The following is a 27,556-nucleotide window of genomic DNA, read 5'->3' as shown; positions in this document are numbered from 1 at the left end:
TCTCTGATAAACATTCTGTGTAATGAGTTGGTCGATTTTTCGTTTTTGAATTTGTTTTGGTTAAACTCTTATATATATATTTTTTTGGCATTGGTGCATGAAAGAAAAATTTGTTTGTTTTTTTTTTTCATTTTAATGTGTCATGAATTAGATCGCTCTGATATAGTAAAAGAAATATACTTATAGGATGTATTATGATTTATGAGTGTTTTATTAATTTTAACGAAGCTGAAACATTCATTTTGAAATAAAAACAAAAACTTGAGATAGTCTTATAATAATGAAGGATTAAAATTGAAATTCTCATCTTCCTAGGATATGGGATATATGGTATATGTTTTTGTGTGTGTGGCAGTTAGATTTTTTTTTTTACACATTTTGTGATTTTAGTTTGCTTTTTAATATTTATCTATATCTTTGTTGTTATTTCTGTTAATAAAATGATCTCAAACTATATACATACCATATGAGTAGATTTATCATTTTAATTAAAAAAACTATCAATTGTGCTTATTAGTCAATTTTTCTTAGATATTTCCCATTTGAATTTTCTTTCCCATTGGCCGTCGTTAAATAATAACTTTCTTATTGTTTAAAATAGTTATTAAGGGGGTGTTATAGATACCTAATTTATAAAGATTTTAGACTATTTTGAAAAATCATAGATTCCACATTAATAAAACATTTTAAAGGATTGTTAGAGAGTTTCAAACAATTTCTCCATTTTGATATATTTTTCATGACTTTGTTTTGTAAAGAAAAGTATTTAAAATCTTAAACTAATAAACTAATAATTTAATTCATCAGTAAGCAAAAAAATTTTGTTTGTTTTAATTGAGTAACACAAGAGGGTTAATGACACTATAAAAATCTGAATCCAATAACCCCGATGACTTTAAATGACTTTTTATAAATCAATAACTAATAACACCAAATTTAAAATTTTATTAAATTCTTTAATGAATAACAATAGATATTTTACATTACATTTAAAATCACTAAAACTCTATATAAATCATAAATCAATATCAGCCCCTAATTAATTTCACTCCAAAAAAAAAAGTTATTAATTAATTGATTTATAAGCTGTTGATACTAATAAAATAATTAATTTATAAAGCATAACATTTCATAGTCTGTCTCTCTACACGATCGATCAAACAAAGCTCACCAAGCGAGAGAGACTTTTCCACAGCAGAAAACAAACTCACCGGAGAATCCAATCAAGAAGAAGAAGAAGAAGATGTCGTGGCAATCATACGTCGATGATCACCTTATGTGCGATGTCGAAGGCAACCAGCTCACCTCCGCCGCTATTCTCGGTCAAGACGGCAGTGTCTGGGCTCAGAGCACCAAATTCCCTCAGGTTCCTTCTCTGTTCAAATTTTATACGATCCTTCGTTTTAATCCATTCGGCCGTCTGTTTTTGAGATTTCCGGTGATCGGATCTGACGAATCTCGGATCTGATTTATGAAATTTGCTGTCTATCTCCGGAATCTGATATTCGTAGTGGTTGAATCTGAATTTGATTTTCTGAACCAATTGATCCGTATGCGAAATCGAAGTCAAAACCTAGGGCTTTAGATCTTTATTAGTCTGATTCTGAGATTTTGCTTCCGTATCTCTTAGTTAATCATTAGCAAGTTCCATGTGTTTGGTGAAACTCTTAAGCATGCGTTAGCGATCCAAAGATGGGCGAGATCTTCTTCTTGTAGGCTCTATGGTCTTTGGATCACTGCTTAACAATTGTAACTTGGTTAATCTCTGTTTGAAGTTTCGTATAAGTATGCATCAATTACGCAAAGACAAGGTGTTGACTTGCTTTTGCCTTTGTTCAATGACTGATGAAGGCTTCTGTGTTTTCTTGGATATGTGTTTTAGTTGAAGCCTCAAGAAATCACTGGAATCATGAAGGACTTTGACGAGCCCGGGTTTCTTGCCCCAACCGGACTATTCCTCGGTGGCGAAAAGTACATGGTTATTCAAGGTGAACCAGGAGCTGTGATCCGAGGGAAGAAGGTAACTTTTCTTTACATCAAACATCAGAATCTGCTTCTATGAGTCTTTATCCGAAAATGCATGTTTAGAGAATAGAATCAGAATTCATTTTTTCACAAACTGTGAATCTATCTACAGGGACCTGGAGGCGTCACTATCAAGAAGACAAACCAAGCACTGGTCTTTGGCATCTACGATGAACCGATGACTGGAGGTCAATGCAACTTGGTTGTGGAAAGGCTCGGGGATTACCTTATGGAGTCTGATCTCTAAATTCAAAAAGATTTCATTTCAGTATCTCTTCTTAACTAAAGAGTGTCAATGCCCTTTTCTTTATTGTGATTGATTGTAATGCTTTCAAACACAAATCAATTGTTACTTTAGAACCAATTGTGATTGTTGGTCTCTCGTTACCAAATTTGGGATTTGTGTGTTCTTGTAATGACATTTCATGATCGTTTCTCTCCATATGTATTGGGTCTTGGTTTTTGTTTCTTCATACTCTTACCTTTTCTTTTCTTGAATTGAATTGATCTGTGGTTTATGATCTCTGGGGTACAAAACAGTTTTGGTTTGCCAAACAAATAAAAAAGTTTGTGGGATAGTTGCAATCCAAAGGTCTCCTAACTAAACTAGGTTTGATCTCAATCCAATAATGTCGTGCATAATAGTAACTACCAAGTACCAACGTCGATTCCATAAAAGAATTGACTCCCTATGACTTGTCTTATACGCCTCTTTCATTCTAATTAAACTATGTTAAAAGGTTCTCTATGTGAAGTCTGCACAACTTTAGTCTCCACTTCAAAATACCTTAAACGACTTTTCTGAGATACTCCCAAGTCCTCTCTGTGACAATGTTAAAGTCTATCTCTCTTGGAATATCCATACTTATTATCTTCTTTACAGTTCCCTAAATATTTCATCTCGAATTTAGAACTTAAACAAGTTGTTCAGTTAGCAGTTGATAAGTTAAAAGAGTAGTTAAATACTTATAAGAAGTGAAGATGCAGTGATCAAATGGGGTAATGATCTAGAAGAGTGTTATTTTTAAGGGTATACACATTGTTGGTACACAAGAATAGTTGGATGTTTAAGTCTGAAGAAGTGAGCATCTATAAAAAGTTCCGGGAAATTAGCACAAAAAGATGCATATTACTTCAGATTCAACAGTATCTGTCTGCAAATAATCCAAAAAGCTTATCATATAATCCGACGAGAAACACAAATCAAATTGACAAAAAACATTGACATCACAACACTGATTTGTAGATAACCAAAGTATTAACCACTTTGATATCAGGAAGTTTTGCACTAACTAATGAACTTCATAATCAAAAACATCCCACAAATTCTGAAAGAGTAAAACCTTCATTTTTTCTTCTACTTCTCTGATGAGTTAGGTCCTCTCTTCTTGCCAAAACCAACAACTGAAGAACAACACAAACAAAATCAAATGAGAATTCAATTCTTATCATTCATTCGGAAAAACAAACTTCTGAAATCTTAAAATGAACCAAAAAAAAGTAATCAAAATGTAGATTCATTGGAACATGAGTTGCTACAGAATTGACAGCAGAGAATCGATGATCACAAGCAAGTTTATTATAAGAAACAATAACTACATCTACTCGAAAGATTGGATTTAAAAGCATTTCTACTAAAACTAGACTTGTATCACAATAACATGATTAGAATCTAAACTATGATCAAGGAATACTACGATTATGCATTAATAATGTCAAACCGACTCAAAAAGATTTCACAAAAAGCAACAGAACCAAATACTGAATCAGTAAGGTCTACTAACAGATACTACAATCTTAAAATGAACTTAAGGAGACGCAAGAACAATCAAATAAACCCTAATCAACTCTAAAAAGAGCAATCTCATAATTAGAGAAAACGATAATTTTCACTTCAGAATGATCAAATTATGAGATTGATAATAAAGAATAGATGATCACAAGAATGTTTTTTTCATCCAAAACTATAACCTGCATCTAATCTAAGGTAAGATTAAACCATTTCTAAGAAAAATAATAAGAACTAGACTTGGTAACTCGAGAAGACTTAGATTGTGCATTTTGATTCACAGGAAGAAAAATAATCGAAAATACTGATTCAGTAATGTCTAATCACAGTTCATAAGATCACAGATATTAGCAGAATGATCAAATCAAAAGCTGGATCAATCGATCTAATACAAACAGGAAAATTTGAAAGCAAAAGCTAATTACCGGCGGTGACGAAACGGCGGTTGTGTTGCAACCTTTTGTGAGCACGACCACGAGGCTTCTTCTTCTTGTCCTGCTTAGCCACTTTAGGGGTCTGACCTCTCACCTTACCGGCACGAGCCAATGAACCGTGAACCTTACCTGCGATTCATTTACGATCGATTCAAAGACGAAAATAAAACATCAGCAACATTGTTCAAGAAGAATCTCAGAAACAGGTCAATGCATAAGAAAACAGATAAACAACAAGTACGAGGAGATTTACCCATTTTTCAGATTACAGAGATTCTTCAAGCTTCACTTCTTCGGCTGACGACGGTGCTCTCGATAGCTTTCGTTTTAGGGTTTCGGAATTTATCAGTCAATTATATAATAGACTCGTTTATGAGCCTTTACCGGGCCTTATTGGGTTTCTTAACAGATCTTATTGGTTTTCCAATTATATCATAGACTCGTTTATGAGCCTTTACCGGGCCTTATTGGGTTTTCCATTATATCACAGTAATTTATGAACCTTTAACAGGCCTTATTGGGTTTCCAATTATATAATAAAGTCGTTTATGAACCTTTAACGGGTCTTATTGGGTTTCTACTAGGCCTTATTGGATTTCCCAATGAATTGACTAAAATCCGATTTTTTTTTTTGCGTCATAAATGTATATTCACTTCAATTTATTTTTTATTTAATAAACTTGAATTTCTGATAATTTTTATTTTTGAATTGGGTTTTGGTTTCTTCAATCAAAAGTTTTGGTCTCCGTTGAGTTACAGTACTATTCAACTTGAAGAGTCCAAGTAGTTTAAACCTATCCGCTAAGAAATAAGATTACTAAGCGTCACAAACAAACTTGTATCAGTACCAAATCTGTTGACACTGGAAACAACTTAAAACATAAGAAATAATATTATCAAAATGGTGTAACTGATCAAAACAAGCAAAAGTCTTTTCTTTTCTGTCTTTCATTCTAAAGATAAGGTTGTCCTGTGAGTACATTCACCATTTTTTTTTTCACTCGTCTTCCTCGATGACCTTAGTGCCCAAACCAGATAGTCCTTCAGCCGGAATCTCGGCAACAGTGACGAGAGAGAAGAACTCTTCCTTGGCATCTTCATCATCGTTCCTCTTTCGGGCAACACGGATTCTGATTCTCCTTGGTGGACCTCGGATTCCTTTGCTCCATATCTGCTTGTTGAGTTTAACATCTACTCTAACATCCTTTGTTCCCATTGCTTTCAATGCAAACTTCCTGATCTCTTTGATTGCATTGGGTGCCTTCTTCTTGAATGTGCTGTTCATTTATAAATGATCAAAATCACATTCAAGACTCAGCATTTCAAAATACACAAGATTAATCATGAAAACGAGAGGAGCTCTAATAGCAAATGTACCTAAGCAAACAAGCAAACCCATTATACAAATTCAAAGGAACACAATTATTAAAATTTCTCCATTTGTTTACTAATTAGTGAAATATACAATGAGAACAGCAGCAAACAACAAGCTTTACTTATCTGAACACTAAATTCTTCTTCTACAAATATTCTGATTCGAAATGGATCAAATGTTTCAAAAGTATACACTATGGAGTTCATCAAAATCAAATTCAGTGTCTTTGAAATCCGTAGATAATAATGTAACATTTAGCACTGTCTAATCAATAAAGAGCAAAATCATTATTTAATCGAAACATATCACTAATCAAGAAAACCTAATTCGAATCAATAAGAGTTGCAATTTGAGTCTTATCATTATCAACTAAACCCAGAACGAAATCGAAAAAACGGAAACGAGAGATTGAAGCTTAGGTATTTACCAGCTATGAAGGCGCCTGTGGAGATTGATAGTGTACTCCCTGGTTACGACCTCCTCCTTTCTTCCCTTACCTTTCTCCATGTCTTCGATCTCTGCCTCTCTCTTTCTCTCACGCTTCAAAATGGAGTTGGAGACGGCAGAGCGAGAGGAAAAATTAACACAGTAAAGAAACCCTAATATAAAGTTTCCGTATGTTGTAATATTGGGCCAGTTTTGGGCTTAATGGACTCTTAAAAGTACGAGGTATGCTAAGATGGGCCGATTCTCAACTTAGTTCTTTTTTTGCTTTTGTTGAGACCACGAGGTTCAGCTATATATATATTGATGCAACTTAAATCAGTAGGTTTTGTGCTTTGGGTTTCGTTTTGTATTTACCCAGTTAATCTTGACACAAAAAATAAAATAAAAATCTTTACGACATCATCATGTATTATGGTTAGGTACAACTTCGTAACATTAGTTTTTGTTAGTACTGAATCGTAAAACAAAATATGTTGGCGATAGACTCAGTTTTCACTTTTTCAGATAAGATATAAGTACTTCATTTTCAATAACGTTCAACTTATCAATAAATGTTTAATTGAGGCTTAAGCAAATTCTTGATTAGATAAAAAGATCTAACAAAATGAAACACAAGCAACATAATAAGAAAAACATCTAACTCCTTTTGAAAAGGATAATGAAAAGGAGCATAGCGTTATGGTTCAACTTCAACAAAGAACTTCATAATCCTGTTCAGCAAAAATCTCTTACTTCAAAACACATATTTGAAAAAAAGCTTAAGCTTGTCTGTTTCTTTGCTTGGCACCGGACTTGGCAACCCTAAGGCCTTTGCTGATGACACTGAGTCTAGCAAGAGCAGCTTTCTTCAAGTCTGGCCTGTAGTAGTTGTCCACCACCTAATATATTTCAGACAAAAAATTGGTTTAGATTAAATTCACAACCATAAAAGCAAAAGGTCTTAAGACTTTTACACGTTTATAATAATCTCAGAAAAGAAAATCCTAATATCTATTCATGTGTAATTTTACCATCAGAATTATAAATGAACTCTCCATAACAAACCAAAGCACACCATAAACACAGTAAAAATTGCTGGTTACCTGGTTGGCAACAGCCTTGGACATCCTGGGGAATTCCTTCTTCAGGATAGACTTGTTGACAGAGACCTTAGGCTTGTTCTGCTTCTTGGTCTTAGTGGTGGCGAGCACAACAGCTTGTTCCTTGTCAGCAGCCTGGATGGTTACAGTCTTTTTGTTTGCAAGACCTGAATCCACATTGAAAGATTCATACTTTAGCCTTGTTCAACCAGTCAATCTCAATTTTGTATTCAAGATTCCATACATGAATCTATTACAAAGCCTTGCACATAAAACATTAAATTTATTGACAGACTTCAATCACATAGAACACATTTAGAAAAGAAACAAGAATCCCATTTCATTTTTAATCAATAGAATAAAAAATGACTACATTTTATGAATGTAACTAAACCATACAATACAGATACTTAACCAGAAGATGTAAAGTAACTCCATTTCACAGACAGTTTTGATCATATATTCGAGAATCCAGACACATACATGTTCGAGATAGAAGAAGCCAATTTCAACAATGATCATCACATATTCGAGACACTTCCATAACACCAGAAACATTAATTGACAATCTAAAATACTGAAATCAATCAACCAGAGACATAAAGTAATCATATTTAGATAAAGACATCATTGTGTTAAGAAGTGTAAAATATACCAGAGTGCTTGTAGGAGTGAGCGTTGGTTAGATTGTTGGTCTCCTTGCTAAATTGAACTTTGGAGTTTCCCCTACCGAACTGTTTCACCAAGAAACAGTTGTTGTTCTTCACGATCTCCCAGATCAATTGTCCTGGAACGGTGGCCATTTCGAAACCTACCAAAACAACCAAAGACTAATCAACAATACAGATACGAACAGATGGATCCCTAAAGGCTAATACTACTAGTACTAAATAACAAGCCAAATACGAAGATCTATCAAATCAGAATCCTAAATTCCTAAATGACCAAGAGAAACTGAAACAAGAACGATTGAGAGTGGATCTAAAACTCACCGTTAAAGTCGTCGAGAAAGATAGAGAGAGTGAGAGAGACTCGGTTTTTTAATGGTGGCGCCGGAGCTTTGAGAGAAGACGATGGAGCTATTTATATATGACCTCTGGAAAAGATAAAACCCTAGTTCATCTAATTTAAGGTAAAAGTCTAATATACCCTTAAAGATTACAAGAATAACGAGAATGCCACTTTTCTGAGTAACGTTGAAAATAATAAACCCATTTTCTCAGTTGTTGTATTGAAGTTAAGGTTTTTAGATCTTTTTGATTTGAGTATTAGAAATAGGAATTTTCGATCAATGGGGAGGAGGATCCTGAACGACGCGTTGAGAACGATTGTGAATGCGGAGAAGCGAGGGAAAGCTTCGGTGGAGTTGAAGCCTGTCTCTACTGTAATGTCTTCCTTTCTCAAAATCATGAAGGAGAAAGGTTTGATTTTTTTTTTCCCTTCTGCTCCAATTGGGTTTTAATTTCATCTCCCCAATCTTCCATTTACTTGTTTAGATTTATCTGTGTCATCGACATTGGTTTCAGTCACTTGGTTGTTACTTGTTAGACCTTGTAGATATGATTAATATTTAGGGGGTGTTATTCAACCTTGTATTTTAATTGATTTGGATGTATTTCAAAATCTAGCGTTATTTAATGATGTATTTTAAAAACCACAATAAAATCTGTTGTTATTGGATTTAACATTTGTTGGATGTATTTTAAAGTACTTAAAAACAAGCGTTATTCAATTTTCAATGGATTTTGTTTCATTTAAGATTTTAATGTATTTTACATCTAAAACACGTACCAACACAATCCTAACAATTTTCAAAGGATTTCATCTCTTTCACACCAAATCCATCTTAATTGTATTTAAATGCTATTGAACTTTAAAATCCACCGATAATTAAAATCCCTTAAAATTCTCCATCCAATAACACCCCCTTAGTCTCTGATCTCTTTGTTAGTTCTCAACACTTATAGCTCAAGCAGGCATTGTAATGTGTGATCTCCGACTGGTAACACTGTCCAAAGATAAAGTTTTGTTCTTGGTTAATTGCAAAGGATTAAAAAAGTTGTTCTTTTACTCTTATGCATATTTCACGTCTTGATCTATGGTTGATGAAAGGCATATCTGCTCCTTTCCCCCAGTCTCGTGGTTCAATTTACGCTTGTTTCGATTTGCGCTTGTGGTTTGAGTATTTTAGTTAATAATTTCAAGTAGTTCTCTTAAACTTTGATAGTTTGTGGCTGAAATTTATAGATAGATAGCATTGATATGCTAAAACTGCGTTTACAGAACAGGTAATTGTCTGTTACTTAAAAAAATGTATGTTGATGTATAGGGTACATCAAGAACTTTCAAGTCTATGATCCACACAGAGTTGGAAGAATAACTGTTGATCTACAAGGAAGGGTTAATGATTGCAAAGCTCTCACTTATAGGCAGGACGTTAAGGCAAGCGAGATCGGGCAATACACCGAACGCACACTTCCAACACGCCAGGTCCGGTTTTACCCCAAGTTTCGAATATGCAACTAATAGCAGCTGTATCTTAAACCTTCTTCTGTTATATGCTGCAGTGGGGTTATGTTGTAATTACAACTCCTGACGGCATTTTGGACCATGAAGAGGCTATTAAACGCAATGTGGGTGGTCAAGTCCTAGGTTTCTTTCATTGAATTGCCGGTATCAAAAATACGGAAAGACACTCCTATGGAGGGACTTTGACATGTCAAAATCCTGCGAGAATATGTCATTTGCCTGGCTTTGTCCTCATTGTTTTCTTTTCTTTTCTTGCACTGCAATTTGAGCACAATGGAATTTAGAGAACAACATATATTTCTATTGTGACAACATTTCAAATGTTAGTATAATAAAATCTTTTTCTTTCTTCACAAATAGTTCATTCCTATTCTGTTTATCCACACCAACAAAGAAAACCAATCACGACGTAGCAGAATCACACCACTGCTTAATCTATATAATGTGTAAGTATATATCAAATTCAGTCAAGAGTAAAGAATGAGGGGTACTGATCTCTGTGGCAAAGAATAAATATATGAACAGATGGACAAGATGAGCAGATTCAGCGTCGATTAGGAGCACGAAGGGCCCCAAGCCTTGCAAAGATATCATCATATTCTGGGAGGTTGGGATGAACGTGACTAGCTCTCTCCCTTGATGGGGTTTCTGGATCGGGTGATTTTACAGTTTGTGGAACAGGGCTTGAAGTTACTGTCTTGTGCCTTGGAGATGGCTGATCATGAGACTCTTTGTCAGTTTTCTTTGCTGTCACTGGGAATGAATGTTTCTCATGGGATTTTGCTGGGCCTTTTGTCCTTAGAGAGAAGCCAGTTGTTTTATTTGGCTTGACACTGACACGTGCAGTCTCTCTTTCGACGTCTTTCTCATCTTCAGATGATGCTGAAACTGGCATCTTAAAGTTCGGTCTCTTGTAATCTCTCATTCCCGTTGATGGCTTATAAGTCATCTCTTGACTTCTTGAAGAATATCGAGTTGGGAGGGTTTCTTCGTCCAAGTCATTGTGGTTGACATGGGAATGGCTAAACAGGGAATTGGATTTTGATTCTGTTCTTCCTGGAAGTTGCATGTCTGAGTCGTCTTCATCACTAGAAGATGGATGACGAGGCAGAGAACTTGGTCTCATCTCGGTGTTACTTGCTTTCTTTCTGTAAAGATCTTTTCTGATAGACTGACCAGAATCATCAGTTTGGATATATTCCTTTTCAGACTTGGACGATGCAGGACTCATTCTGTAAGGTGGGAGTGTCTTTCTGTTCCTAAATCCACCAGCCAAAGCTCCCAGCCTCAGACCAAACTGAGGCTCTGACTCTGAATCTGATTCTTCCCTTGTCCTCGAATTATCATTGTGGTCTTCTGTGTCGAAAAGGAGAGATTTGTGTCCGGCAGAATCAGAGACTTTAAATTTCTGAGATGGATCAGATGTCAGATTCCCCTTCTCATGTACATCTCCAGGCTGATCATCGCCGCTTTCTGAATCTGGACTATAATCGTCAAACCTGATTTGTGGTTCAGGCTCATGGTAAGAAGCCGGAGGACTTGTAGAGACATCATCAAATAATGGGGAACTTGGATTCTCTTGGAAAACTTGTGAGCTCGAGCTGCTGTGTTTTTCATGAGACTTAGTCTGGTCTCCTTTGAAGCTCCAGGACGCTGCTGTAGCAGATGTTTTGCTGCCAAGCAATGAGAATCCCACACCATGATCAATTTCGTCTTGATAATAATTATCTTCCGCGTCGAATTTAGGTTTATCAAAAAATGAACTATAGTCATCATAAGTATCAGTAGCTGCAGCCTCATCATGCCTATGATAATGGGTGTCTGTATCTTTAAAGCTGCTCTGAGATCGGTGCTCATCATCAGTGGCAAAAATGTTTTCCTCCACGATGCTGGGTGACCTTATATACTCTGAACTATTAACATTCTCATCAGAATAATTGCTCGAGTGTGAATGCAATGAAGTCCTGCTTGACTGCTTCCTGAGGTGAACATGTTCTGAGTACCGGACATTTAAATCCGTCTCCACACTTGGCTGCTTCTCTCTACCTTTATTACCAAAGGAACCGTTATTTCTCAAGTTTTCCAGGGAATGTCTTTCTGATGGCTGATCTACAGGAGGAATCTCAGATTCCTTTGCTCGATCGTATCTATCTTGCCTGGCTCTGTCCATATCTTCATACTGCATCCTAAGATTTTGTCTTGGCGAAAAATGTTCTTCAGAGAAACTTTCGCTTTGTACATTCGATCTGTTACGTTGATGTGGAGGGTCGTTTCTAAAATTTACAGATGCAGAGGATACATACGACTCCGATGAATCCTGCCTCGTCATCCTTTCTTTGCTCGAAAGTTTGGCGGCTGCTCTTGCAGCGAAACTTGCTCTTTCAGCAGCTTCAGCAGCAGCACGTGCAGCATCTGTAGAATCAACAAATTCTGTTTCCCACCTATGATTACTTCTTGAAGATGAATTTTCATAGCCATGGTTTGGATTTCTACATTCTCCTTCATCAGTCCTAGACTCTGTTAGACAAACAAAAAAAACTCAGGTTAAATGTTTCAGTCAAAATACAAATAACGAAATAGCAGAAAAACAGCACTTACGAGAAGGTCTTGTATCTGGATGATAGTAGTCACCAGCCTTCCCAGAAGTAACATTATTGCTACGGATTGAAGATCTTCCACCATTTGCATACGAGTTCTCTGGGAAATGAAGTCTTTCACTTGATCCATGTTGAGCATTAACAGTAGCTGGAGCTTGGACGTCTGGAGGCTGTTCCTTGTTGGATTTTATAGATGAATCCATGTTCATACTACTTGCTGGCTGAAACGAGCTTGCTCCACTCTAAAACAGAAGCAAAATACAAGCTATGGTTAACACTAGCAAGTAGATATAACAACTGATCCCTTTCCACTGAAATGTTATAACTTACCAACAGGGAATCTTTTGGATCTGGTTCAACAAAAGATTGTGCCTCCCAGACGACATTATGCTTCTCAGCGATTGCCATTAAAATTTTGACCTTTGTTGGACCATCTGGGGCTTTGGCAGACAATTTTTCCACCAACTAGAAATATAATAATCATAATCAAGGAGGGTTCTAAATACAAAATCACCATCAATGATTAAGAGAAGCCACCACTTACCAGGCGACTCACACCAGAATCGGGACGCAACTCAATAGCAGACGTAGCAAAATCCTTGCCGTACTTGGTTGTGAATTGCTTAACGATTTCAGAGAGCTCTGGGACATCTGATGATAACCTCTGAGAAGCAAATAAGACACTCGTGACAGCTTCTTTCAAATCAATGGGGCAGTTCCTGAAGTAATATCACAAACGATCAATACATCAAACATTGAGAAAACAAAAGCAACAGCAATGAAGACTGTCAAGGTTATAAAGTTGAAATCTTTCTTACTTACTTTTGCGATTCGATAACACCCAAGCGAACAACAAGAAGTTCACAATATATGCCAATGAGCTCATAAGCAGCCATTGTCTTCTCTTCCCTAACAACATGTTCCACCTGAGGGTATAACAAAACCACATTCCCAATGTCCATCAACAAACAAGTAGAAAATTCAGATTCTATAATACAACAAAAGTTCCAAATTCCCAAATTTGCAATTTTCTTCACAGAAGAAGAGAAAAGGTTGGTTACCCGAATCCTAGCAGTAGGGGTTTGTCCAGACTCGAGCAATTGAGCTAATTCTCTCCTCAGCTGTTTAATCTGAATCTCCTTTTTGTTCTTCAGTATCTTAAGGCGTGAATTAGCCATCTGCAAAGCTGTCTTGCTGCATTGTATAAAATCAACAAATCAACACAAAAACCCAACAAAAGATAAATTAAAACCATCCAAAAACAACCGATGAAACAGTAATATAATCTAATTACTCAGTTCACCAGAATATTTGGTTCATTCATAAATAAAATCTAAAGATGTTGTCGTAACATAATCTCAAACACCAAAAAAAATAAAGAAACCCAGAATCGAAATTTACCATTTAGCAGGTTTAAAACCTCGATGAAGCACCTTCTTCATGGATACGATATTTATCAGAAGAGGAGAAAAAAAAATCGTAACTTTGATCGAACCAGGTATAACCGCTAGAGCAACAAATTAGGGTTTATTTTGTTGTACTTGTTAATTTAGATGAGACGCAAAATCTAATCTATGATCTGAAGAATGGAATTATTCGCGCGGACCTACCCTGAAGAAACGTAAAAAAATTGATTTTGAGAAGAAGAGGAAGAAGAAGAAGAAGAGAAGACTAAAACTAAAATATTAAAACATTTAGGTTGGAGTCTGCGCGAAACTGTTAAATATAAATGTTTAGGAAGGATCCTCTGTGATCCGGTGCACGTTCCACGAAAACAGATACATTACTCGTGCCTCGTGGACTGACTTGTCTATATACATGTAATCAGATTAATATAACAATTTTAGGATTATTTCAAGACTTTTAATTTGCAATTTTTTTTGTTTGCTTTACACTTTGTCCGAATCATTTTCATCATCTACCGCTAATGGAATGCATCAGTTGTAATTTTGTACCATTGCTACAACAACAAAACCATAACTCAAATTTAGGATATTAGAAAGCATGTAAAACAAGTGTTTCCGGTCAAAACTTGCGTAGATAGACACATGTGTGTCCAAGATTTACATGTTAAATCATCCAATGGTGTTTAATTTAAGCTAAATCTATCAGCGACTTGCACAAAATTAAGGTCATCAAAATCAGTAAAACAATTTCTGTGGTAATTAGCTATAGTTCCAACACCAATGTGATGCCTTCAAGACCAGAGTATATATATCATATCATCTGAGCAGCAAAACTCAGAGCTCTACTTTCATATCATTGCCTAACTGACTAAATAAGATTCCGATATCCATTCCTTGGTTCACTGTAGGTATTACTACCGAATAAGGGCATTTTGTTGAAAACCCGACTTTTTTGTTCTTGGACTGTTTTATCGCTTTGCTTAGCCTGCTTACGCATCGCTGGAACTTCTTATGGCAGCTTATGTTAGTCATACCTGCAAGTGGGAAACAAATACGCAAAGGGTTCAGCGTAAAAATGACAAATTCAAGACCAAAGGTTTAGCATTTGACTTCATCAAGATTCAAGACTATAGCTTAAGAAGAATGAAAAGTGGTAATATGTTTCAAATCTAAGCTACGGCCACTTATTTTGCAAGCATAACAATGACAATGCAAGACCAACAAATCTTTTAGCACTTTGAATCCATTAAAGTAGAGCTTAAGAACAAAGAATCAAAGCAACAAGGAAAATAAAAGATGAGACGATAAGATCCATTAAGGAGTAGAGTCACTTAAAAACCATCAGAGTCTGATGGCCTAGAGAGAGTTATCATACTCCACATCCAAAAGCCTTGCACTAAGCATCGTGTAAAAAATAACAGATCAACCGAATTCTTAGGTACAAGGTCTAATCAAAGCCAAGTTACATTCATACTGAACCTGTACTTACATTTCAGTTTATCTCACTCTATTATCAGAGGTCTAATGGGCATATCATTCTTCTCCCGGTTTCCAAAACTAAACCCAATTTTGGCCAATGTGAAGCTAATACCAAAACTACATCCCAATTCCAGGTACAGCTAAGAAGAGTGATTAAACGTTTTCTTGATTGATTACCTTTTGACTCAACACAATTGTCATGGACCATACAACAAGCATCAAGATCATCACAAGGCTCCTCACCAGGACAACCAAAATGTCCGATCCCACAATACTTCCCATATCGAATAGAGAGAGCTGAAACAAAAAAAAAACTACATATGAGTAAGCTAAGAACAAAAAAATTACATATGAGGAAACATCAGAAAAATGTAATCTTACTGTCACAATTCTGTGCAATACATGTTCTTGTGCACTCCTGTAACAATTTGATTCAACAACGAAGAGAAAAAAAAATCAATTTCATTATTTGGTATATCTCAAGAAACAGTAAAACTAAAACACAAACCAAAAAAAACATTTAAAGTGTTGATTTTTCCTCAGAAACCAGCAGAGGCATGTACAAGTGAAGTGAAATTAGCAAAATCATTGTCAAAATCAGATTTTGGCAGGGGTTCCAATTAAGTCAAAGTCTACAAGAATGTGATTCCTTTAAGTCTAATTATAGAAACTAAGATTTACAGAGAAAACACAGAACCAAATCGAACCTCGCTGCGAACGACACTGACGAGGACGACGAAGACAGTGACGAAGAAAGCAGCCGCGAAACGCATCATCGTCGTCGTCTCGTAGATGTACCTGGATTCTCGGGTAAACGTAAATCGTTCGTTGTCTTGTCTTCTTCGCTAAGGTTTCGGATTATAGCCAAAGTTCCAATTGGGTCTCTCCTTAAGATCTCATTGGTCTTCCTGCTTTCTCGCTCTTCGATTTTTTATTTTATTTTATTTTTTGAATATTTTTGTCGCTGAGATATTGAGTTAAATTGATATATTATCTTGAGTCAACTCAAAAAAAAACTGTACATAGTATTAAATATTTATATTCTGTATTTTCTTAACTGCAAAATTTAATTTCGCTATGATATTATCAGTTTCTCAAATAAAATAGGAAAGAACAGCTTAAAAATATTCACTTTCTGTCTTTCTTGTGCATATAAATGTTTTTTATTGGTTTATTATTTTTTCAGTTATTCCAACTTTTTCTTGTTGAAAAGTTTATTCGGTTATTCACAACCAATTGATATATACTTTTAAAAAAACTTCTCTGATGCTTCAAATATTAAACTTTTCGAGTAAAAGTTTACAAATATATCTAAAGAAGAATCTTGGATCAAGTGCATTTTTCTCAATTTCTTATTAGGAGCTTTACCAAAATGGGTTTTTTTCCTTAGCTCCAAAACTTCTGTTTCAGGAAAAGACTGAAAATATAAATGGATTCGAGGAAGTATATATAGCTCAGTGAGGAATCATATGGAGGGGAGTTACAAGCGTCGGGAAAGATATTCCGGCGACATTGCTGTTGTCTCAATTTCAAGGGTAGTAGCCGGTGAAAGTGAATCCTCTGCCAACGATTTCACCCGCGCAATACCAAGCAAAGCATTCTAAGCCAAACAATGCACCGATTCCTACATCTTCCACCTTTAAGTTCGCTCGGTTCTTTATTAAGTTCTTTGCGTAATCTACTTCTTTCCAAAATGTTTCGTAGCGCCCTGGGATGCTGTAGGTAGTAAGAAGAGTGAGTATTAGCTATAGAATCAAGATTGCAAATTACCGAAAGACAAATTCCTACAAACTGATATCAAATACACAGTGTGGATCACACATTGTGTAATTGGGAATGTAAAAACATGATAGGCACAGAGACAACCGAATCATCACAGATTTACCAGCTTATTCCATTGAGGACCAAAACTACGGGAAAGATAACACCAAAGTTTTGAAGCATATCTTTTTCAGATCTACAAAGTCTATAAGGCTAACTACTTGCTTGTAATGCAAATCCATTTCCTCAGCATTGTCTGAAGATTAATGCTTCAAAAGTAAACATAAAAGATAGTCTGAGGGAAAAAAATCTCAGTAACCCTGAATCTAGAGCATGGCCCTTGGAAATATGACCAGAGAAAAAGAGAGAAGAAAAAGGTATTGACCTAGCAAGACGAGTGTAGAGCAATTGCTTAGACAATTCGTTGCACTTCTCAATAGATGCAGGCTCTTGAATGAATTGTTTGTTCTTCTCCAACAATTGCTTGTAGTAGGAAGTCCCATGCTTGGCCACAAAATTTGAAGCCTGACATGCCTTTGATTGAAGTTGTACCAATTTTGATGCCATGTTTCACAATCACAATCCTTCAAAATTACAGAAACTAATCAAACTCAAGTAAGAGAGACCAGCTCATCGATAAGGACAGTTCCAAAGTTTCTAAAGCAATCATATTCAAGTTCATGATTGATTATTACAAACATCCAAGATAAATTCCGATACCTAAAACGTAAACTGAAAAAAAAATGTACTCAGAATCAAGTCATCCAAAAGCACAAGACTTTTCATGAATTTCACACATATCAAAGCTAAATCACTAAAACTCTAGTCACCAGTTACAGAACAACAGATCAAACGAATCCAAATAGTCAGAAAAATCAAGCAATCCAAAACTCACAAAGCATTATCGCAGTGAAAAGATTCAAAATTAGATCTGAGAGTCAAATCAAAGAGAAACCAGACTTTAAACCCCTAGAAATCAGAATCCAAAAGAGAGAAGAAGACTTATAGATGAAAATAAAAACCCTAAAAACGAAATCAAAGGAGAACGAATCGGTGATCGTGACCAAGCCGTACCTTCCGCCGTGCTCGCCACTCACCACCAGCGTCAGCTCTTCTCTTTTTTGCTCCAATTTCTAAAATTAATTTTAATTCAGCTACACTGCTTATATCAAAATAACCAAACCGGATCGGTATAAACCAGACCGGTTAAAAAAATTGAACCGGCGGCTGAATCAGAATCGTACAAATAGATTCGTATCCTAAAACCCTAATAAATCTCTGCTTATTCGAATCTGTCAGTCTCCATTACCAAAACCCTCTGTATCTCTCTCTCTTTGCCGCAAAAATGACTAGTACGAAGAACAACGGCTCTGATCAAAGTCAGGAGACGAAGTTACACTTGGAGGACGCTGATGTATCAATGTCCGATGGAGGTGACAACAGTGCCGATGTTGCTGATGACGTTACCAGCGCCGACTACTACTTCGATTCTTACTCCCATTTTGGTATAAATCCTTCAAAGTTCATGTTTTTAGCTTCCTTTGATGTTTTCTTCTCGACAAAGTTCTTACTCTGTTTTCAATTTATTGGTTTTTGCAGGTATTCATGAAGTAAGTCTCCTGCTTTTTTATTTTTTGTATCCTTTGTTCTGAAGAAACTAGGCAATGTGTGATAACAGTTTTGTATGGTGATGTTATTTATTATTAGGAAATGTTAAAAGATGTAGTGAGGACAAAGAGTTATCAAGATGTTATTTACAAGAACAAGTTTCTTATCAAGGACAAAATTGTTCTTGATGTTGGAGCTGGAACAGGAATCTTGTCTTTGTTCTGTGCTAAAGCAGGAGCAGCTCATGTTTACGCTGTATGTCTTTTTATCTACTTCTTTAATCATAAATTTGCTCCTGAGTGATTTGGATATACATATGTGATTTGACAAATGATTTGTTGAATAGGTTGAATGTTCTCAAATGGCTGACACAGCAAAGGAGATTGTTAAGTCTAATGGATTTTCAGATGGTATGTAATTTGTGTTTAGAGTGTTATTCAAATGGATTATATAATCTGATGGTAGTTGGCTGACACAAGTGGGTTATTGTGGCAGTTATAACGGTTTTGAAAGGGAAGATTGAGGAAATTGAACTTCCAGTTCCTAAAGTGGATGTGATTATCTCTGAGTGGATGGGTTACTTTTTGTTGTATGAAAATATGCTCGACACTGTCTTGTATGCTCGCAATAAATGGCTTGTAAGTGAGAGTTTTCATCTTATTACAATTATGGTTGACGATAGCTTAATCATAGCTATGAACAGTTTGGTGTGCTTTTGGTTAGGTTGATGGCGGAATTGTTCTACCAGATAAAGCTTCTCTGTATGTTACAGCCATAGAGGATGCTCATTATAAAGAAGACAAAGTAGAGTGTGAGTAATCTGAAAGATCTTGTGTGTTTTTTGCTATCATATATCTTCTAAACCTGATTTTTTTTTGTCATCGGCTTTGCCTCTTATCGTTTCCTGTACAGTTTGGGATGACGTGTATGGGTTTGACATGTCATGCATCAAGAGAAGAGCAATTACAGAACCTCTTGTTGACACGGTGGATGGAAACCAGATCGTGACTGATAGCAAGCTGCTGAAGGTAAGTGAGATTGTGCTGGAGTAGTTACTTATATCTCCTTAGTTACTTGTAGCTAATGCAAATTTCATTTGTTTTCGGCCTTTTTGTTTTTTACTCAAGACCATGGATATCTCTAAGATGGATTCTGGAGATGCTTCTTTCACAGCACCATTTAAGCTCGTCGCACAACGAAATGACCATATCCATGCCCTTGTAGCCTACTTTGATGTAGCATTCACCATGTGCCACAAGAAGATGGGTTTCTCAACAGGTTCACACTTTTCCTGCATAGTTTCTGATTCTTTGGCTTCCCAAAACAACAGACAAGTATGTTGATGATAGTTTTCTTTTGATATTTGGAACTCATGGTACAATCACAAAATGCAATGCAGGACCAAAATCTCGGGCAACACACTGGAAACAAACAGTTATGTACCTGGAAGATGTGTTAACCATATGCGAGGGTGAAACAATCACCGGAAGTATGACGATTGCACAAAACAAAAAGAATCCCAGAGACGTTGACATAAAGCTCAATTATTCTTTGAATGGCCAACATTGCAAGATCTCAAGGACCCATTTCTACAAAATGCGCTAAAAGCGCTTGGATGAAGTACAATCCCCATCGTCTTGAAGCTGAGATGGACATTTTCTCATTTGTAATTCTGTTGTTTCCATTTTTTATAATGTTGCAGTAACAAGATGAATCAGAAATTTCTTCCCTTGAATTCTATAAACATTGAACAAGAAGAAACTATTAAAGCTAGTTTTCTATCGTTTACCATCAATGGTTTCATGTTTCACTGAAGAAGAAGAAGATACAGAAGATTCTTTCCACAATGTTCATATCCTGGTTAAACGTTTGAGTAGTAGAGTTACATACATCTTCCGCTATAAATATAACTCTTGTCTCATTCATCCTTTAACATAAAACATTGTCTTAAGTTACGAAACTCTTAACCGCTGATTAAACAAACTAGACCTCTTCTGCTTTTGTTGCTCACCAACTTCATAGATAATGGAAACATTGAGAATATTAAAGGTGAATAAAACCTGGAAAGTCGCGAATGCTGTCTCAACTTCATAGATAATTCATACTTTAGTTGTCTCGAATGTCGCAAATGTCGTGGACTCAATAGGAAAAGAGCCATTTCACGTGGTGTGGGGTTAATTTACATTATATATTTTTTGTTGCAGCAAGAATTAATCAAGATTCTTGCATCCTTAAACAGATCCGAAAGAACTTCAAAAAAGAAAAAGAAAAAAGCTCACACTGAAACAGAGCTCGGGCTTGATTTGGATTTTGGAAGAAAGCAAACCACCATGGACAAAGTAGAGGTACCAATTCACAAACATCCTTTATTACCTTTTGCTCGCTTTATCGAGAGGCCTTGTGAAGGGTGTAGGATTTTTGGGTACATTTACAAAGGCTACCGTTGCAATGAACTGGGGTGTCACAACATTTTGTTTCATAAAGAATGTGCTGAGTCTTTACCAGAAATCAACCACCCTTCTCATCCCGACCATCCTCTCAAGCTGCTATTAAAAGGCCGGTCGTGTACTTGTAGTCAGTGTGGAGTTTCCTTCCAATATGGTTATATCTGTTCAATCTGTGACTTCATGTTGGATTTATCTTGTGCCGGCGGACAAGCCCCACTTCTTGTTCTTGAAAAGTCCAATCTCCATGAGCATCCGCTTGATCTCTTCAATGGTCTCAAGTCTGGCGAGATATCGTGCAAAGCATGCCAATACAGAGTTTACGACAGAGAACAATGTTATAGATGTTATCAATGTGAATTAGTCTTCCATCTGGAGTGTGCCAATTTTTTTCCAGAGGCAAGCCACCCTTCCCACCCCCAACACCAGCTCAAGTGCCTTACAGCTAAAGCAGCACCAGATTACGCCGACAAGAAGTGCCTTCTTTGCGGAATCATGCTTCGAAATCTTCACCACTGTGATGTTTGTAACTTTAGCATATGCAGTCGATGTATGAGCAATCCACCACCGCTTGTTGTTGCAAGCCTTACGACCCATGAACATCAACTCCATCTTGTTCCAAGATGTATCAATTTCACTTGCAATGCTTGTGGGACACAAGGTGACCGAAGCCCTTATTTCTGTCTTCAATGCAACTTCATGATTCATCGGGAGTGTATTGATTTGCCACGCGTTATAAACATCAACCGTCATGATCATCGCATCACTTATACACATCGCTTTGGACATGGAAACTGGAAATGCCGAGTTTGCCGGAAGAGAGTAGATGAGTTCTACGGGGGTTATTCTTGTTCTAAATGTTCTGACTATGTTGTTCATTCAAGATGTGCAACAAGACGTGATGTATGGGACATGATCGAACTGGAAGGGACACCCGAAGAGCCTGAGGAAGTCGCGCCATTCGAGGTGATTGATGATAACACCATCAAACATTTTAGCCATGAACATAACTTACAAATCAGCAACTATGGGAGTAACCATCTAGAGGAACTCAAACTATGCCAAGCATGTGTCTTCCAGATTTGTACAGAACCTTTCTATAGTTGCAAGCAGTGTGGTTTTTGTCTCCACCAAAAATGTGCCAAAAATCATCGGAAGAAGAGACACATGTGCCACTACCAACCATTCACACTTGACACGAATTCTGAATGCAAACAGTTTACATGTCAGCTGTGTTTTCAAAGGTTCAACGGATTCAGGTACAAGTCACTAAATAATATGACTCTCGATGTAAGGTGCGGTTCAAGTTCAGAGCCATTATGGCACGAAAGCCATCCACATCCTTTATACTATTCTAAAGATAACTCCAAGCATTGCAGTGAATGTGGGAAGAGAGGATGGTTTAGTTGTGATGAGTGTAACTTCAGTTTGGACTTCAAGTGTGCTCTTCTGCCGAATAAGGTAATGAGGCATAGGTACGACGATCACCCTCTAGTCCTCTCTTACGGTGAAAGTAGTAGTGTAGATGGCAAGTATTGGTGTGAAGCTTGTGAGACACAAGTGGATCCGAAGAAATGGTTTTATACATGCAATGATTGTGGGGTCATATTGCATATTTCATGTGTTGAAGGAGACTTCACATATATAAAGCCAAATTCAGTAATACCCTATGAAGCAGAATATGTTTCCAACACGTCTACTTGTAGACCAGTTTGCACTGTGTGTAACACTCGATGCAAGCTCTCTACTATTCTCAAGTATTCTGGCAAGGGCAAAATTGTATACGTTTGTTCTTTCAAATGTCTTGGCATTGTCCGCTTCAGAGTTTTTTAAGGCATTTTTTTAGTGAAGAAACACTTTGTATCATTTGTCTTAATGAATGTTATGAGTATGTCGTTGAATTCAAATGACTTCTCACTGTAATGGCTGCAATGAAATAAATACCGACAAGATAAAGTTCACTGTATCTTACAGCCATTAAGGATGCTCATTATGAAGAAGACAAAGTAAAGCGAGGGAACAAAAAAGACTGATGAGATTTGTACGATTTATTGTAATGAATGTTATAATTATGGTTTAATCAAATACAAATGTATAATTGAGAACAGAGCAGAGCAAAACAGAACAGATCAGAGTCTAACATATTTGAGAGAAATGTTATCACTACGGATCTCCTTGACAGTTCCTTTTCACTAAGTCACATAGTCATTGTATATTGGGCCTATTGGGTCTCGATTGTTTTGTTGTTTACATTGTAAGTAGGTCAAGTAGTGTTATCACTCCCACTGTGTATATAAGGCAAACCATGTACATGATAATAAACGAGAGATTCTATTTTACACAAACCAAAGGTCTCTTGACATGGTATCAGAGCCATAAAATCCACACCACAAAAAGGGTTTTATAGACAAAAAAAAATCACTCCAAAACATTAAAGCTTGGCCAACACAACAAAATATCAATCAGCCTAGATCAATTGAATTCTCGTATGATGCTTTAACAAGAACCTGTACTATGTATTTCTGAAAGAAAAAGAAAAAAGGATGATACTTACAAAATTAAATAGATACAGTATTTGGCTTGATAGACTTATTGATACTTCCGCTTGGTGTTGTAAGCGTGACAGACACATGAACATCAGCTTTATCTTGTTCCAAGGCGAATCGATTTCACTTGCAATGCTTGTGGGACTCAAGGTGACCGAAGCCCTTATTTTTGTCTTCAGTGTAATTCCATGATTCATTGGGAATGTATCGACCTACCGCGTGTGATAAACATCAATCGCTACGATCATCGCATCTCTTACACTCATCGCCTTGGACATGGGAAATGGAAATGTGGAGTTTGCCGTGATGATGTAGATGGGTTCTTTGGGGCTTATTCTTGCTCAAAATGTTCTAACTATGTTGTTCATCCACTATGCGCAACTAGCGGCAATGTTTGGGACATGGTAGAACTAGAAGGGATACCCGAAGAAGAGGAAATTGCGCCATTCGAGGTGATTGATGATAGCACAATGAAACATTTCAGCCATGATCATAACTTACAAATCAACAAGGATGGCCGGATTTTGCATGATGACATAGTTTGTGCAGCTTGCGTTGTCCAGGTTTGTTCAGAACCGTTCTACAGTTGCGAGCAATGCGATTTTATACTCCACAAAAAATGTGCTAACCTTCCTCGGAAGAAGCGACATGTGTGCCATAACCTACCTTTCACGCTACGCACAGATTCCCACCTTGAAGCTTTTAGTTGTATGCCATGTAAGCAACTGTTCACTGGCTTCAGGTATGAAGTTGATAGTCGTAACATCCTAGATGTTCGTTGCGGTTCATTTTCAGAACCATTTGTGCACAAAAGCCATCCACATGCTTTATACTACTCAACAGATTACTACAGGTTTTGCAGTGCATGTGCATGTATGCCGCGGTCAATGATAAGCTGTGATGAGTGTGACTTTCGTTTGTGCTTCAAGTGCGCTTATCTTCCGCAAAATTTAACGAGGCATAGGTACGATGATATATACATGTGTTCTTTCAAATGTCGTCACAACTTAGGTTTACTTGTTAATTGACAAAAATAACTTTGGGGTTGACTGGTAAAGCCTTCCAAATGTTAATACATCCAATGTTTTTTGTTTTTTTTTGTTCTAATGAATGTTATAGTTATGTTGACAAAAAAAAGTTATATGTATGTTTTAATCGATACATTGAAAGGTTATACATATAATGGTCGCCCTAAGCTGGCTCGTTCTTAAAACAGCAATGAACCCTAGATTAGATAGAACTATTATGCCTATCAGGCACTAAAAATGCTGTAATAGTTGGCTCGATTTTACTTTCAATGAGGCAAAAGCTGCTGCTCCAAATACACAACAAAACTGATGCTTCAATATAATTCCACAGACCATTACAATTCACTCAGAAGACTATGTAGGAGAAAAAAACAAAAAAAAAATCTAAATTGCAATAGTTTAAAGCTTTGATTAATCCGATTTTTGAAATTGAGTAGAGGAACCAAACATAAACAAAACGTAACAAGACAAAATTCTTGGTATTTCGGTCTGTCTGCATCAACCACAGAACCAGCTTGAGTCTCACTGATTTACTCCAACTTAATCCTCTTTAATACTTCCACAAACATTACATTCAAGAACCCTCGACGCATCATGAGTCTTTGGCTGAAGCGGAGCGAGAGTACCAAAACAATTCTCCTTCTCACACATATATCTCACAAAGAAGTAGGCGTGAGGGAAACTGGATTCATCATCCACACCACTTCCACAAACTTCTTCTCCATTCTCACCATCTGAATCCTCCATTTCTTCCTCTTCATCTTCATTCTCCATCTCTTCCATAACCTCATTCTCATCTTCCTCACCTTCCGACCAACTAGATTCCACTTTGCACCGATCACAGTCACACTTAAAACCGTAATCCTCAAGCAATCTCTTTTGCCTGCTCGAGTAGTTCATGTTCACAGGGAAGTAGCTCAAACAAACTTCTCTACCTTCAGGGACATCGTGAATCATCCTAATGATGATATCAGTATTACCATCAGAAGCAGAGTCAACATAATCGAATCTACAAGCATTAGGAAGACAATCATGATTAAAAAACGAAGTCTTTGGATAAATCCCATAAGCTCGCACCGATCTTTTCTCGTTCGAAACAGAGAAAGGTTCCATTAAACCAAAGGCGTTAACTTTATCCTTAGCCAGTAAAGCCGCCGTGAGCTCCGGCGAGACTGAGACCGGAAGAGGTGGACACACGGCGGATAAAAGAGAGTGAAGAAACCCAGCAGCTGCAGAATCAGTAGCAGAAGAAGAAGAAGAAGGATCTCCATTGCTGCTGCCACTACCTTGGAGCGAGAGCAAAATCTGGAAATCAGAAGGAGAAGAAGCGGCGAGATTGTAAGCAGAGAGGAGGAAACGAGCTTGAACTTGGCGATCAGAAGGTTGATCGGAGAATGCAGAGGACGATGATTGGTGAAGCCGACGAAGAGATTCACATAGCCAAGGAGTGTGAGAGGCGAAGCAATTAGGGCTACAGAAGGAGACGAGAGAGCAAGATTGACATTTCTGCTGCGCCGACGAAGCTAACAAACGGAAGCAATGGTCGCAGTAAGGAGAAGCAGAGGAGGAGAGAAATGGGAAAGCAGAGTAGAGAAGAAGAGGAGACTCTCTGAGAATAACTTCTCCAGCACGTAGAGACTGTGCCGCCACCAAACTCCTTCCTCTTCCTCCGATCTCTGCAACCCTGAGCAGCGTCTCCGCCTTAGCTCCGCCGTCATTCATCTTACTAGCCGTCGTCAATTAGGGTTTTTACAAAATTTGGCGATTTATATTAAAGGAAATGTAGGAAAAAACCAAAACGGTGACGTTGCGTCACGTTTGAATTTTTAAACTCTTTAGGTAAAGTGTTTGGGCCTTATACAACCTTAGGGTTTTCAATAAGCCCATTATCTAGCATTGTGATAAATGCTGCAAGGAGTGTCTTGCCGCAGGGGTTTCTTCGGCTGAAGGAGTCTCTCCTAGGGTTTTTTTCATGTCCGCCATGAAAACGTCTGAAACAGAAAAATCCTTGTCTATCCCAATTGATACCATCATCTGGTGCTGGTGATATATAACTCTAGCTCAGGACAATCCGTACCTTTACCCAAAGTGAGATCTTGGGCACGCAGCTTCTTTGGGTACGATCCAATTGAAAAACAATTCAAGGTATTGACCAAGACATATTCTTGTTCACTCAAAAGTAGGTCTGATGAGTATCAAATTTTGACCTTATGAAGAGGAGACATGTCATGGACATGGAGGATAATCCAATGTGGCATACCACATCGAACTTCAAATGCAGGAATATGCATAAATGGTATTTTGTATTACCATGCTAGGATCACGAGGGTCAACTCTCATCCTGTGATAGTTTGCTTTAATGTTAGGTCTGAAGAATTCAGATTTGTTGGTAGAGATGGGATTTGTGGAACCCTAATCAACCACAACGGGAAACTATGTTTTTTTCCGCTTGGAAACCTTGCTTATGGCCGAATCATAAATATGGAATTGTGGGTTCTAGAAGATGTCGAAAGGCAAGAATGGTCGAAGCATGCATACGTATTGCCTAGGACGTGGCATGATATAGTGGGAAACACTTCTTTAGAATTTGTTGGAATGACTCTGACGAATGAATTTGTGTTCCACTCGATCGGTGGGTGGTATGCATTTCTATGTTTTCTACTACAATATCGAGAGCAACACAGTCAAAAAAGTTGAAATGCAAGGCATGGAAGCATTTAAAGGTTGCACCTTTCTAGATCATGTAGAGGATTTGAAGCTTATGCAAATCTAGATTTTAAGTTCCTTCAGCCTTGTAAGTCATAGAGAGAACTTGTTTTGGGATCTTAATTGGTTCTCATCTATTTGTTCGTATGTCATCTTAACTACAACAGCCTTTTCCTTACCTTACTCGATGATTATTTTTTGTTTATTGAGATTAAAGGTCAAGCATGACTTTTTATTTACTGTTATTTCATTTCAAATTTTAGCTCATAAGGTTATAACTATATTTGATATAAAAAATAGTTT

At 36.9% G+C, this 27,556-nt stretch overlaps 12 protein-coding genes across 12 annotated transcripts; 5 read left to right on the top strand and 7 right to left on the bottom strand.

Annotated features, from left to right (window-relative positions):
* The first annotated feature begins 1,139 nt into the window (after window positions 1–1,139).
* LOC17892174 (profilin-1) lies at window positions 1,140–2,498 on the top strand. The gene is made up of 3 exons (XM_006298744.2): window positions 1,140–1,366; window positions 1,883–2,020; window positions 2,138–2,498. Exons 1-3 carry the CDS (start codon window positions 1,244–1,246, stop codon window positions 2,270–2,272), a joined length of 396 nt encoding a protein of 131 aa, XP_006298806.1. The 5' UTR covers window positions 1,140–1,243; the 3' UTR covers window positions 2,273–2,498.
* Window positions 2,499–3,134: 636 nt separating this feature from the next.
* Window positions 3,135–4,605, bottom strand: LOC111831508 (40S ribosomal protein S30). Its single transcript, XM_023786098.1, has 3 exons — window positions 4,502–4,605; window positions 4,240–4,377; window positions 3,135–3,429 (listed from the first exon to the last, which is right to left on the bottom strand). The coding sequence occupies exons 1-3, from the start codon at window positions 4,503–4,505 to the stop codon at window positions 3,383–3,385; spliced, it is 189 nt and encodes a 62-aa protein (XP_023641866.1). The 5' UTR covers window positions 4,506–4,605; the 3' UTR covers window positions 3,135–3,382.
* A 465-nt stretch (window positions 4,606–5,070) lies between these two features.
* On the bottom strand, window positions 5,071–6,205 carry LOC17891779 (60S ribosomal protein L31-1). The gene is made up of 2 exons (XM_006298678.2): window positions 6,051–6,205; window positions 5,071–5,525 (listed from the first exon to the last, which is right to left on the bottom strand). The coding sequence occupies exons 1-2, from the start codon at window positions 6,128–6,130 to the stop codon at window positions 5,246–5,248; spliced, it is 360 nt and encodes a 119-aa protein (XP_006298740.2). The 5' UTR covers window positions 6,131–6,205; the 3' UTR covers window positions 5,071–5,245.
* Window positions 6,206–6,636: 431 nt separating this feature from the next.
* On the bottom strand, window positions 6,637–8,245 carry LOC17890846 (60S ribosomal protein L28-1). Its single transcript, XM_023785393.1, has 4 exons — window positions 8,142–8,245; window positions 7,805–7,960; window positions 7,153–7,316; window positions 6,637–6,948 (listed from the first exon to the last, which is right to left on the bottom strand). The coding sequence occupies exons 2-4, from the start codon at window positions 7,950–7,952 to the stop codon at window positions 6,829–6,831; spliced, it is 432 nt and encodes a 143-aa protein (XP_023641161.1). The 5' UTR covers window positions 7,953–7,960; window positions 8,142–8,245; the 3' UTR covers window positions 6,637–6,828.
* A 162-nt stretch (window positions 8,246–8,407) lies between these two features.
* On the top strand, window positions 8,408–10,031 carry LOC111831387 (40S ribosomal protein S15a-2). Its single transcript, XM_023785394.1, has 3 exons — window positions 8,408–8,570; window positions 9,479–9,639; window positions 9,717–10,031. Exons 1-3 carry the CDS (start codon window positions 8,441–8,443, stop codon window positions 9,813–9,815), a joined length of 390 nt encoding a protein of 129 aa, XP_023641162.1. The 5' UTR covers window positions 8,408–8,440; the 3' UTR covers window positions 9,816–10,031.
* On the bottom strand, window positions 10,000–13,939 carry LOC17891148. The gene is made up of 7 exons (XM_006296864.2): window positions 13,677–13,939; window positions 13,337–13,469; window positions 13,098–13,201; window positions 12,820–12,994; window positions 12,606–12,740; window positions 12,277–12,517; window positions 10,000–12,195 (listed from the first exon to the last, which is right to left on the bottom strand). Exons 1-7 carry the CDS (start codon window positions 13,715–13,717, stop codon window positions 10,223–10,225), a joined length of 2,802 nt encoding a protein of 933 aa, XP_006296926.1. The 5' UTR covers window positions 13,718–13,939; the 3' UTR covers window positions 10,000–10,222.
* Window positions 13,940–14,293: 354 nt separating this feature from the next.
* Window positions 14,294–16,087, bottom strand: LOC17892702 (phospholipase A2-beta). Its single transcript, XM_006298710.2, has 4 exons — window positions 15,868–16,087; window positions 15,542–15,578; window positions 15,338–15,457; window positions 14,294–14,715 (listed from the first exon to the last, which is right to left on the bottom strand). Exons 1-4 carry the CDS (start codon window positions 15,934–15,936, stop codon window positions 14,516–14,518), a joined length of 426 nt encoding a protein of 141 aa, XP_006298772.1. The 5' UTR covers window positions 15,937–16,087; the 3' UTR covers window positions 14,294–14,515.
* Window positions 16,088–16,427: 340 nt separating this feature from the next.
* Window positions 16,428–18,090, bottom strand: LOC17893889. The gene is made up of 3 exons (XM_006298767.2): window positions 17,996–18,090; window positions 17,307–17,505; window positions 16,428–16,876 (listed from the first exon to the last, which is right to left on the bottom strand). The coding sequence occupies exons 2-3, from the start codon at window positions 17,486–17,488 to the stop codon at window positions 16,690–16,692; spliced, it is 369 nt and encodes a 122-aa protein (XP_006298829.1). The 5' UTR covers window positions 17,489–17,505; window positions 17,996–18,090; the 3' UTR covers window positions 16,428–16,689.
* A 118-nt stretch (window positions 18,091–18,208) lies between these two features.
* LOC17890803 (probable protein arginine N-methyltransferase 1.2) lies at window positions 18,209–20,317 on the top strand. Its single transcript, XM_023786261.1, has 9 exons — window positions 18,209–18,426; window positions 18,521–18,531; window positions 18,629–18,784; window positions 18,876–18,939; window positions 19,025–19,167; window positions 19,253–19,340; window positions 19,442–19,557; window positions 19,657–19,807; window positions 19,929–20,317. The coding sequence occupies exons 1-9, from the start codon at window positions 18,267–18,269 to the stop codon at window positions 20,132–20,134; spliced, it is 1,095 nt and encodes a 364-aa protein (XP_023642029.1). The 5' UTR covers window positions 18,209–18,266; the 3' UTR covers window positions 20,135–20,317.
* Window positions 20,318–20,841: 524 nt separating this feature from the next.
* On the top strand, window positions 20,842–22,806 carry LOC17893224. The gene has a single exon (XM_006299786.2). The coding sequence runs from the start codon at window positions 20,860–20,862 to the stop codon at window positions 22,804–22,806; it is 1,947 nt and encodes a 648-aa protein (XP_006299848.1). The 5' UTR covers window positions 20,842–20,859.
* A 2,035-nt stretch (window positions 22,807–24,841) lies between these two features.
* Window positions 24,842–26,276, bottom strand: LOC17891911 (histone-lysine N-methyltransferase ASHR2). Its single transcript, XM_006297794.2, has one exon. The coding sequence runs from the start codon at window positions 26,267–26,269 to the stop codon at window positions 25,088–25,090; it is 1,182 nt and encodes a 393-aa protein (XP_006297856.1). The 5' UTR covers window positions 26,270–26,276; the 3' UTR covers window positions 24,842–25,087.
* Window positions 26,277–26,528: 252 nt separating this feature from the next.
* Window positions 26,529–27,320, top strand: LOC111831562 (putative F-box protein At2g19630). Its single transcript, XM_023786191.1, is given in 3 exon segments — window positions 26,529–26,590; window positions 26,731–27,181; window positions 27,183–27,320. Coding segments are annotated over 3 exon segments (651 nt in total).
* The last annotated feature ends 236 nt before the right edge of the window (window positions 27,321–27,556 follow it).

The sequence above is a fragment of the Capsella rubella genome, unplaced genomic scaffold (assembly GCF_000375325.1).
Source record: "Capsella rubella cultivar Monte Gargano unplaced genomic scaffold, Caprub1_0 scaffold_3, whole genome shotgun sequence".
In the NCBI taxonomy this organism is placed as follows: domain Eukaryota; kingdom Viridiplantae; phylum Streptophyta; class Magnoliopsida; order Brassicales; family Brassicaceae; genus Capsella; species Capsella rubella.
The sequence above is the reverse complement of the archived record's forward strand: the minus strand, read 5'-3'. Positions and strand labels throughout refer to the sequence as shown.